Source organism: Anabas testudineus, chromosome 11 (assembly GCF_900324465.2).
Source record: "Anabas testudineus chromosome 11, fAnaTes1.2, whole genome shotgun sequence".
In the NCBI taxonomy this organism is placed as follows: Eukaryota; Metazoa; Chordata; class Actinopteri; order Anabantiformes; family Anabantidae; genus Anabas; species Anabas testudineus.
The window spans coordinates 9,237,068-9,249,197 of NC_046620.1; the positions used below are offsets into that span (position 1 = coordinate 9,237,068).

At 39.7% G+C, this 12,130-nt stretch overlaps 1 protein-coding gene across 1 annotated transcript; it reads left to right on the forward strand.

The window, feature by feature from the left end:
* The first annotated feature begins 579 nt into the window (after nt 1–579).
* Nucleotides 580–12,130, forward strand: recql4 (RecQ helicase-like 4). The gene is given in 29 exon segments (XM_026346597.1): nt 580–944; nt 1,299–1,332; nt 1,434–1,549; nt 1,791–1,937; nt 2,086–2,240; nt 2,674–3,787; nt 3,922–4,004; nt 4,098–4,197; nt 4,637–4,802; nt 5,113–5,223; nt 5,341–5,508; nt 5,616–5,708; nt 5,795–5,823; nt 5,825–5,932; nt 6,094–6,177; nt 6,418–6,606; nt 6,890–7,072; nt 7,255–7,456; nt 7,577–7,770; nt 7,998–8,081; nt 8,464–8,601; nt 8,721–8,840; nt 9,012–9,285; nt 9,566–9,695; nt 9,849–10,015; nt 10,271–10,448; nt 10,593–10,746; nt 10,841–10,949; nt 11,817–12,130. Coding segments are annotated over 29 exon segments (4,836 nt in total). The 5' UTR covers nt 580–860; the 3' UTR covers nt 11,939–12,130.

The window sequence follows — 12,130 nt, forward strand, 5'->3', positions numbered from 1 at the left end:
CTCTGTGTGGTAATTGTTTAAATATGATTGATTACATTGATATATACAACAATACATAGAACAAATGCTAAATCATATGACTTATGCAGAACTTTGCTGTAACCCGCAACCACATTTTTAGACAGGTGGTTTATCCATAATAATTTATTGGTTGATTTAATTTAAAAGTATCTGGATCTACATCTTTTAAATAAATATAGTGGAGTAAAAATTACAATATTCCCTTCAGTATTAGAAATATTCAAGTGTCTCTTAGAGTTTGTTTTTAAACGACCTGTCCCTTTAACAAAGGAGGTGGAGTTTAAAGCAGACAGGAAGTGCATCCACGACTGCGGAGAAATTCCGTATTTGGTTTCAACACAGTTAATAAACACAGGATAATGGTAATAATGAAGTGATTTACAACGGTTACACAAATGATTAATTTTATATCCATCGTTTGTGTATTCTCATTTACACACATAAATAAAGGAGTTCACCTAGTAACTCCATGTAAAATCAGATACCCAGATTTTCTGAGACTGGGGGATATAGAACGTAACCTGGCAACACAAGCTGTCACTTTGCGGCGCGGGAAAATCGTAAACAACACAGAGCGGAAGAAGCTCTTTAACAAAACCAGTCGGTCGGTTCTGTGCTAAAGTTGTAATGTTGTTGTCAGTATTTGATTTATAGTTTATTAAATGAAAGAGAAGTTAAAGCACCACACGGCTACCGACTCTAAATACTGAGAAAAGACAGTCATAAGGTGGCGTCGTTAACGTTCAGCTAGCTTCGACTGACGTGTTTCTCCAAACTATTCATGGATTTTACCAAGCAGCGTTAAAACTGTCAGGTTGTTTTATTCCGCCGAAGTCTTCATGGATCGCTACAACGAGGTGAAACTACTGCTAAAAAACTGGGAGCAGACGTTTGTCAAACAGCACCAGAGGAAACCCGGCAAGGTAATTTACACGTACATGTTAGCGCATAAGCTAACGTTAGCGTTCGTTAACTGCAGTTGGCTGCAGCTGCATTGAAAGACATCATACAGTTAAATAAGGCTGTCAAATATAAACAAATGCAGTAAATAGATACATGACTGGTCTTCAGTGTATTCATTTATAAAAATCTACACTTTCCAGCAGTTGCTTTTAGATTTTACATTCCTCCATTTCAGACTGTCACAATACAAATAAATACATTATGTTTTCTTTATGGAGTTCTTCAGATTCTTCAGTTTTATTTATAACATTATATTTCTAATCACTCTATTTGTTTCGTTTATAGTAGGGAATAACAGTTTTCCTCATTTTCAGGAGGATATTGACCAAGCTCCAGAAGAGACCAGAAGTAAGTACTGGGTATCAAATGCTATTACATCTAGTCCCCCCCCCCATGCATGAATCATCTGTTCAGAGACAGAAGAAAATCACGTTGTGTCTTTTTTCTAGAGCTGTATAAAGAGTACCGCAGTTTAAAACAGGTCAAAGAGAACAACAGCAGCAGGGATGCAGAAAGCAGTCATGCTCTGTCAAGACCTACAGCTGAGGTCAACACAGGACATAAGGTACTGAATAAAGATGTATGTTACTGTATGTGTGTGTACATGTGTTTTTCTGTATAAATATTAACAGTGCACATGTGTGTATGTTAGACAGTTTCTGTTTAATGCAGATGTTTGAGTTACTATCCCATAAATGTGAATGATGGGAGACTTTCCAAATTTCTAGTTCTTCATCATCATCATCCACTTTTTTTAATCAGTAAATTTGTTTGTTCTCTGTCTGTGTGTCTGCATGTATGTTTAGGAGTCGGACTGCTGGGGTGCCCATCTGAACCGCAGTTCAAAGCCTGTGTCTTCACCCAGACTGATGTCCGAGGACAAACACAGTCTTAAGGCCTCAGCCCAATATTATGGCCTGAAGCTTAAAAACAACCTGGCTGCCCTCAGTAAGGTGAGACACACAGTGAAATAACCTGAGTACACTCATTATAGTAAGAAAGAGACAACTGCACTTATTAAACCTTTACCTAGTCATTGTGCTTGGATGAAGAGATGAGGCGGACTTCAGAGTCATGCTAACAATTCATTTATTATTCTAGGAGAGACCAGTCTCACTCAAGAAATCGTCCCTCTCTAGTCGAGTGCCCCTAAACTCTGTAAAAGAAGAAAAACAGACTGGACAGACAAACGGCCCCATTGCTGGTGCTGCCACTGCCAAGGCCACTTGCCCTGAAGCCAGCCCCTTCTCACCAAGGTACTGAAATAAAAAATAAAGTATATTAACATTAACTGCTCTATTCATAGATAATCGTGCACAAGTTATATAACTGAATATTTGAATATCAGATGTAAAACAATACATTTAAGTTTTTTTTATTTTTTAATTTTAGTATTTTAAACATAATGCAGATATTTTCGGTCTGAAACTGAGATGATCTTTCTTATTTGTGATATCCTTTTAAATGTACATATTGTGACTATAACATTTTAAACAATCACCACTGTGATACAACAAATGGGAATCTGAGCTTATTCCTCTGTATTTAATTTTCTTTAACAGCAGTAACAATCATTGTCTTGCAGTAAATGTCTAAGCCAGATAGCCTTTTAGCCACTTTTTTGTTTGAATAAAATTATAGCCTGGTGTTTTCTGTGAACTTTTCTTGTAATTGTGTCCTTGTTTACAGAAGACTTAAGACTTGCTTGGGGTCCCTGGCTTCAAAGACACTTCATCCTGTGGAGCCAGAAGAGCCATTTGAACCCTTCAGAGAGTCTAGTGATGAATCTACAGATGCTGCTAGTAGTTGCAATAGTTCTAATAAGAGTAGTGTTAGTAATAGCAAAGGAATAACTTCAGAGTTATACAATGGCTCCAGTTTAACTCACTCTCCAACCACAACCTCTCCCTTCTTGTCATCACTATCCCCTCCATGTAGTTTAGGGATTTCAAGAGGAGATGGGGAAACCACAGGACAGTCAAATGAAAGTAGCGCAGTTTCAGGAGACATGAAAGGAAATGCTGAATCATTAGGAACTCTTAGTCGAGATATTGGTTCTACAGTTACTTCAGCTGGGTTGAGAGGAAGCCCACAGTTTCTTGGAAGTTTCAGAGGAGGTAGAGGGATTGGAGGAAAGCCGTCTCCTGCTAGCCGGCTGAGTTTGGTTGACAAGAAATGGCTTGAGAGGTGTCAGGTGTTTGGAGAGATGGGAGAAGAAAAGAGGCCTGGAGCAGGCAACCAGCCTATTGATGTGGAGAAAAGAGGAGAGAGCGAAAGGGGAAAAGAAACAGAACAAAAGGAAACGCAAGGGGACGAAAGAGTAGGAAATGGAAAAATACAACAAGATGGAGAACAACGAAAAGGGGAAGCAGACTTAGGAAGAGATGAAGGCTGTAAGAACAGTACTGGTGACAAAATAGGCAGCGATACAGTACCCACTCGACAACCCACTAGAAAAAGTAAAGGAGGAAGGGAAGAAAAGGAGAAAAGGAAGCAAGGAGAGGAAATGGAAAGCGGATTGATACCACCTCCAACACAAGAGGATGATGGTCTGACTAGTCCGAAGTCCAAAGGTACAAAGAAGAGAGGGAGGAAGAGGCAGAGAGAAGGAGATGATGTGGACAGAGAGACAACAGAAGATGGGGGAGCCAAAAAGAAGAGGAGAAATGGCAAAAAGAAAGAGCAAAGCGGTGATGTAACCTACAGCCCAACTGAAGGAGGAGGAAAGAAAAGAAGAGCCAAGAAAAAGGGAGATGAAAATGGAGAGGGAGAAGAAGACAAAGAAACCAAGGCACCAAAAAAGGTAATACAAAAAAATGGAAAATGTAATGGTATCTGTTAAATACACCGTGTTCTCTATGTTGGTTGATACTGCTTTCGTGCAAATGCAATAAGTGACCATCACCAGATATAGTATTATTTGTTATTCCTGTTAAGGTGTCCCAGGAGAACTTGTTAGGAGAAATTGAGGAGGAATTTATAACAAGGAGGATGTATCACACTCAGCCTATCAGAGCCAGGTAAGACATGTCCTTCAGCCGAAACATGTTACTACAGGATCTGTATTTGTGGTCTGACTAAAATATATATTTTTTTCCTTTTTAAACTTCAAGAAACATGAAAGGTGCAGATGGTAACTATGTGAAAATAAACCTAAAGAAGAAATCTCATGTCAAAGGATATGCACTCAGAGGGGTCGCGTTACGGAAACAGGTATGTGTTGTATGTGTGTGACATACTGATGTGTTCAGGGAAAATGCCTAATGTTTAGGGAGGTTGTCACTGAGCAATGGTGCTTTGAACATAGAGTGATGACAAGATGTATTCCACATGTCAGACAATGGTGTTAACTCCATAAGGCAACATAGTTAAATAAATCCCACCATTTTAATCAATTAAAATAGTTGTATAAATAGTTTTAATTGCATTGAATGTGAATGATTCGGGAAAAAAAGAATTAAATACAAATGCTGACGTGTTGTTGCAAACCCTCACTCTAGGTGTTGTACACTTGTTTTTAAGGTAATTTTTGGTCAAGCTCGATAAATCTTTTTGCATTATTGCTAACAAATATACAAAATGTTATTAAAAATTCTGGATCATTATGAAACCATATTTAAGTAAAACAAATGTGTGTCTTTGTGTGTTTTAGTTGTACATGCAGAAGTTCCAGCTAAAAGGTGAACGTTTTGGTGGTGGTGGTGGACATTTTGGCAGAGGATGGAGAAGAGGCTTCAGAGGGGGCCTCAGTCGACAGGGTGACACTTGCTATAAGTGTGGCGGGACTGGACACTGGGCCATCGACTGCAAAGGACGAGGTAATGCAGAATCACTCACACATACAATATGCTTCTTTTTAATCAGTGATAATAACTATAACAGATCTCATTTACACAAGAGTTAAGCATTATAAAGGTTCAAAGAGTCGACACGTTTTATGGGTTTATCTGTGATGTAGTGTGGACAGTCGAGGGTTTGATGTGTTGGATTTTGTAACTTTTAAAGGTTAGGGTTACTTAAAATGTAAGTCGTACAAACAGAAGAAGCTGTTTGTATGAGCTGTGTTTTCTTATTTCTTCTTATTATACTTGATTACAACACCAGATACCTCTGTACTCTGTTTTGTAGCTCCTCCGCCTCCTGTTTCCGACGAACAGCCTGCTGAAGAGGAGACATTTGAGCTGCCAACTCTGGAGGAGGTCGCTAGGGCAACGGGGACACTACGACCCGAGCTGCTGAGTACGCATGTCAAAGTTATCGCCTATTTAAGGAACATAGTGCTCTCCACATGAGCTACCTAGTTTACTTGTCAGTGTAGCATTAAATATCGTAATAATTTTTTTTTTTTCGTTTTAGTGTCATCTTCCAGTGTCCAAGACGAGCACCAGCATCAAGAAGATGACGTGGACCATAAGCATAAAGATGAGGTTTTATTGAATGTGATTCGTCCTGAATATGAACGTCCCGCTCCTCCACCACCCATGGAACCACTTTATCCTCTCACAGATGATGGCAAGGTCCAGGGTAAAGACATGTTACTGATGTTTTTACAGACAGGGTAAATAAGCATAATGTAAAATAAACATAACTTTGCTCAAACGTGAACTGTTTGCCTGTGTATTTATTTTTAGAAACACCCACAGAGGTGTATACAGCTCTGGGGGACCTCGGCTATCAGTCATTCAGACCAGGACAGGAGGAGGCCATCATGAGAATCCTGTCAGGTGTGTACACACATAAACCCGCAGTCTGTTTCTGTATGTGTTATTTCTATATAAATGTTTGTCTTTCTCTCACACTTTCTGTTTAGGTCTCTCTACCCTGGTAGTGTTGTCAACAGGGGATGGGTAAATCCTTGTGCTACCAGCTCCCAGCCTACCTCTATGCTCAGCGATCAAAATGCATCTCCCTGGTCATTTCTCCTCTTGTCTCACTAATGGATGATCAGGTAATCAATACTTAACATGAAACAATCAAACAACATTTAGTTTTTTACTAATCACTGTTGAATTGTACTGAGTACATAAGGGTACAGAGCAAATATACCCTCGTACTTAGAACAGTGATGCAGTTAACAGTTTGTTGTGCATGTCTGTTGTGTGTTTCCAGCTGTCTGGGCTGCCAGCCAAGCTGAAGGCAGCCTGCATCCACTCCAACATGACGATGAAACAGAGAGAAGCTGCAATAGAGAAGGTAACGCACATAATATGCAGAAAACAGAAATCAGGAGACTAACAAGACTTAAAGACCTGTCCCTCCTCACACTCTCACATTACTTATCGCATGATGGAGCTGTCTTAGACTAATTTTTTTTATTTTCATGTTGTTTGAAACCCACTTGTATAGAGGACAGATAATGTATTGATACTACAGCAATGGAGTTTTAGTTGTATTTTCAGCTCAGGCTGTTGTTCTCTTCCTCTGTTTCTCCAGGTGAAGTCAGGTCAGGTGTGTGTGTTGCTCCTGTCTCCTGAGGCTTTAGTTGGCGGAGGTGGATCGGGGTCAGGGTGTCTTCCCTCAGCTCAGGAGCTCCCTCCTGTGGCCTTTGCCTGTATTGATGAGGCTCATTGTGTCTCTGAGTGGTCTCACAACTTCAGACCCTGCTACCTGAGGCTCTGTAAGGTAGGTTAATGATTGTGTGTAGGTCTGTATGTGTGTGCGTGTTACTGATTGTTGTACAGGTAGTTGAAAAAATGGACATCATACAGTGTCTATATAAAAGTCAGTTTCTGACAAGATACAGCAGATGTAAGTGTACTAATGGTCATTAATCCGGATGTGCAGTGTCAGAGACATGTTGGTGTTCATTCTTCACTCTCCTATTTTGGTTGTTGTTTCCATGAGTAATTGCTGTCACAGTCTAGTAAGTTTAACAGAGTCTACAGTGTTGTAACTGCATTTGTAGGTACTAAGAGAACGTTTAGGAGTGCACTGCTTACTGGGACTGACCGCTACAGCCACACTGTCCACTGCTCTGGACATCGCTCGACATCTGGACATCAATGATCAAGATGGCATTGCAGTTCGATCTGCAGCTGTGCCACCTAACCTGCATCTGTCAGTGTCAATGGACAGGGAGAAGGATCAGGTGTGTTGATTAATGTGAGAAATGTGAGGCATAGCTGGAATCAAGGTCCCTAGATTTACTACAATTATAAAGTTGTACAGTGCAGAAGTCTATCCCCTTCTTTACAGGTTTGTTATGTTCATGCAAACACATTTGCCTTCTCTTACTTCTCCTCTCTCTCTTTTGTATCTTTGTATTTGAAGGCTTTGGTGTCCTTGTTGAAAGGTGATCGTTTTGGTTGTCTGGATTCCATAATTGTCTACTGCACCAGAAGAGAGGAGACTGTTCGTGTGGCGGCGCTGCTCAGGACGTGTCTACAGGGTGTGTTGGTGAAAGAAAACAAGCAAAGCAACAGCAGCAGCCAGACACAAAACAACACTGTAGGACAGAGAAAGAAAGACCTGGGTAAGGGAGAAATAAAAAGGGTAAAATGCACACATTTAATTTACAACATGGGATGAATCATCTCTTAAAAAGCATATACACTTTGACTCAGCGTTCTATCATGACAACATCTATATTCAGCAAGGAAGAAGATTCGTAAACCGCTGAAATGGCAGGCTGAGTCGTACCACGCTGGCTTGTCAGCAGGAGAGCGCCGTCGAGTCCAGAACAACTTCATGTGTGGCGAGCTCAGGATTGTGGTTGCCACTGTGGCGTTTGGCATGGGCCTTGATAAATCTGACGTCCGTGGTATCATCCACTATAACATGCCTAAGGTATAGTCTAATTAATCTAATGTAACTGCAGATCTCTATTTGTGAATCTCACCTAACTCTTGCTTTGTGTGTAGTCATCAAACATTTTACAGTTCTTTGCTGCTGTGTCACTTGATATTTTTTTTATTCAACATTGGTTATTAAACTAAAACAAATAATACAGTGAAGTTCATTATTCGAACAGCCTAAGCTTTATCAGATTTACTCTCATGGTAAATGTTTTCCAGAGCTTTGAGAGCTACGTTCAGGAGATTGGGAGGGCAGGGAGAGATGGAGAACCTGCACACTGTCACCTCTTTCTCGACCCTGAGGTGAGAAGTCAAACATCTGTCTGTGTAGAAAATTGGTTGACAATCCAAAAATGTATCAATCTGATTCTAGTTTATGTCTCCTATATTTGACCAAGTATGTCTTATACAATTTGTTGCGTGATTTATTTTACCTGATTATGCCTGAATATGTTACACTTACATAGGTACAACATAATATGAATTACAAATTAAATTAATTAAATATAACTTTCTATATAATAAATGAAACTGATCTGTCCTTATTCTCAGCATTATGGTAAAATGCATGTCTGTTCCTGTCCTCCTCTGCAGCTTTTTTTGTGCCGTCACTTACACAGCATGCTCTTAATGCACAAATTAATTCAGTGTGTGTGCGTATTTGTGTGTGTGTGTGTGCGTATAGGGTGGCGACCTCCATGAGCTTCGTCGTCATATCTATGCAGACACAGTCGACTACTACACAGTTAAGCGACTCGTCCAGAAAGTTTTCCCTCCGTGCAAATGTAGACAAATACACCAGAAACAACAGGAACTCTTTAAGGTAACTCCTCCTGTGTGTGTTGTTGAGCAGGCTGGTCCAAGATGTGCTTTAAGTCCACACTACTCAAGCTAGGACATTTTACATTATACAAGAAATGGTACGTATTTGTGTTTGTGTAGGATGTTGAAGACTCTGAGCTGCTGGAGATGATGGATATGTGTGATCAAGAGAGCAACCTGATCCCTGACTCTCAGAACATCATACAAGAAGACAAAACAGAACCTGCTGCTGCTTTACTGGTAAAAAAATGGAAAACGGTCATCTTGATATATTTGACCTTTTCTTCTTTTATTGAGTAAAAGACTGTAGCTAGCACTACAGCAAATAGGTTAAGTTTTTAGTTTGCACACTTATTTATAGAGAGGATCTGTATTTTAGAAAACTCATTTTGATCTTGTTTTCACGGCAAGGAGATGTCATCTCCTGATTCAGCGGCGCTGCCTCACCAAGAAGATGGTGATGATGAAAAAGAAAAACAGGGCAAGGAGACAACAGAGGAGCAGGCAGCCAATGACGAGGGAGCTGGAGGTCTGGTCACACATCTGGATATGGAGGTGAAGGAAGCTGGTGATTGTCAGAGAGACCATGAAGAAGACGATTGGCCCAAAAAGAGAGTGTGTCACACCCATGAAAGAGCTATTCCCATCCAACAGACTGTCGAGGCTCTGGACATCACAGAGGAAGGTAAGTGGACACACGGTATGGGAATAAAACAAAATTAAAATGGTAGTAGGCAGACATATAAGTGAGAGGACAGATATACACTATTTACTGTATGAGACGACATTCCTTAAAAATGAGTCCCATCAAGTTGTGTGAACTGAGACGTAACCGATGTTGCTTAAGACAAATACAGAAAAAAGTTAAATTTATTTTAATACACTGAATCCACTGAAAATACAAGAACAGGTTTTCTGCCTATGACACTAGTGCGACTACGTCTTTCTGTGTGTGTTTTTTTCAGGTGTGGAGACGATGCTCTGCTACCTGGAGCTGCATCCCCAGCGCTTTGTTGAACTTCTCCATCCCACTATGTCCGTGTGTAAAGTCAGCTGCTATGATGGACCAAGACAGCTCCAGAAAATCACCAAAATGTATGAAATATTGTGGCTGCTGTGCGCGATCAGCTGCTATTTGTTTGTTTTCCCGAACATTCATTAAGTGACTGAATTATGAATTTTGAAATGAAAAAAAGTTACTATTCAAATTCTACGTAGTTTATTTTATTCAACTTTTCCTCCCCGAAGTTGTCCTCCAGTTGCTGTGATTCTGGCCAGGAAGCGGCTAGCAGGCGAGCGAGTGGAGACATGTGATCAGCTGGAGTTTGACGTAGTCGAGGTGGCGGACACCATGGGATGGCAGCTCCCGCTTGTGAAGAGAGGACTCAGACAGCTGCAGTGGAGCACTGATAGAGGTTTGTGCTTGTGTTGTTTTTTATATAGCAACAATATTTTTCAATCAGAGGTTTTAGGATATTCAACATAACAAACGTACAATTGACAGAATTGGAAAAAAAAAAAGCATTAAGCAAGTAATTGTAGGTAAACCAACAAAAGACACAGCATAAAAAACATGTTAACATTGCTGCTGTGAAAATCACATGCTGTAGTTAATTACACCAACCATGAACATTACTAATAATCCAACAAACTAAATCTTTGTATTTCAGGTGGTGGACGTAGCGGCATCCTTGTTGAATTTTCCTCTCCGTCTTTCTACTTCCGTTCCTATGGAGATCTCAGCGACGAGGAGATGGACAGAGTTTGTCAGTTCCTCCACAATCGAGTGCAGGACCAAGAGAAAACACAGCTCTACCAGCTGACTACCTGCTTTAAAGCCTTCAAGAGGTGCACTGTTTTAAAAGTTTGCCATCCTGAATGTACCTGAACTCTCTAATATGGCTAACCAAGTTTCAGCACACAGCTGTATAATGATAATCCATGATAATGACAAATTGTTATCATTGTAACTCTATTTGTCTTGTTTTGCAGTGTTGCTTTTCAGAGCGTGTTGTCCTGTGTAGATAATCTGGATGAGAGTCGCAGTCTGCAGCTGAAAAACCTTCTCTCTGAGTACTTTGACAAGAGGCGAGACAAAGACCACACACTCAAACCGGTGGACATTGAAGAGCTTGACAAATATAAGGTGAAATATAAGGTTATAGGATAGTTATTAATTTATTATTGAATTTTTGTCCTAAATGTTATTAAGATTTTGCTTTACTTGTGTGTGCCTGCAGCTGTTGGACTGGGAGAATCAGATCAGAGCAGACATCAGAAGTTTTCTTTGCACCCGAAGTGATGAGAAGTTTTCTGGAAGAGCTGTTGCTAGAATCCTGCACGGCATAGGTAAGAACACGCAACCACCTTATCTTGCGTATTTTAGAAACTTAAACAATAATTTTACTTCTTGCTCTCACAAATTAGTTTTTGTGTGAACATTAACCAACATATTGGGAGTAGAGCTTTGAAAATCTATTGAAGTCAGTCCACTAATTATTTGTCAACTACTGTACGACAGTCTGTGATGACAGAAAGTCACAGCCTCTAGAGGGAGTTATAGGACCAATGGAAGTCAGACATTATAATTCTTTGTTATTACTAAATACTGTGTAGATTATCTATATAAAGAAAAAAAGTTTCAAAGATGATATTTTCCATGGTACAACATATTTTAATAATTAATGTCTGCAGAAAAGTCACTACTTTTCATGCTTTTCGGCATAACAAACAGTTGTAGCTGTTAAACCCTCCTCCCCTTTTCAGGTGTTTTTAAAATAATATAATTTAAAAACTATTTCATAGGCTGTGCCATGTCTCCACTTAACTACATTAACAGCAGGTGAAAAGCTATATTAGACCATCTTGGGATTTTATATTTGGGTCCTTAATTTTGGAAGCTGTTAAACCTACTTTATGATCTAAAATTGATGTGGTGTGTTCATGTACTTTGTGTTTTATGTTTTACTGGTGCACAACAAAATGTCCCTTCAAGATGAAAAAAAATAACTGATTTGAGAATATTTAAATGATTGGTAATGTCTAAGGCCTAAGCTACAAATCTCCTCAGATTGTAAGGAGAGCAGATGAATTAGGTCATTATTACCAAAAGTTTTGCAATGTGAACCAAGACTAAAGTCCATTTATCATCTGTGAATGAACATCTGTGCCTCAATTAAGGATTTGCTTAAACTAAAGCTAGAATCTGTATTTCAGGCAGTCCGTGTTTTCCTGCTCAGACGTACGGCAGAGATAGACGCTTCTGGAGAAAATACATCCAGTTTGACTTCAACCAGCTCATCAGACTGGCCACCCAGGAGATCATTTGCTTCAAGTGACCAAGTGCACACACAAACACATACAGAGGACGTACACATGCAGGTCTGCACATTCACGCCATGTGTGCTTTTATGATTACATCATAATCAACAAAGGTGTGTTTAGGATAAAATTGTCCTTAAATACGCATTATTTTCATTTAGTTTTTAATCTTTTCTACATCATTTAGTTTTTGTACATGTTGATTTTGT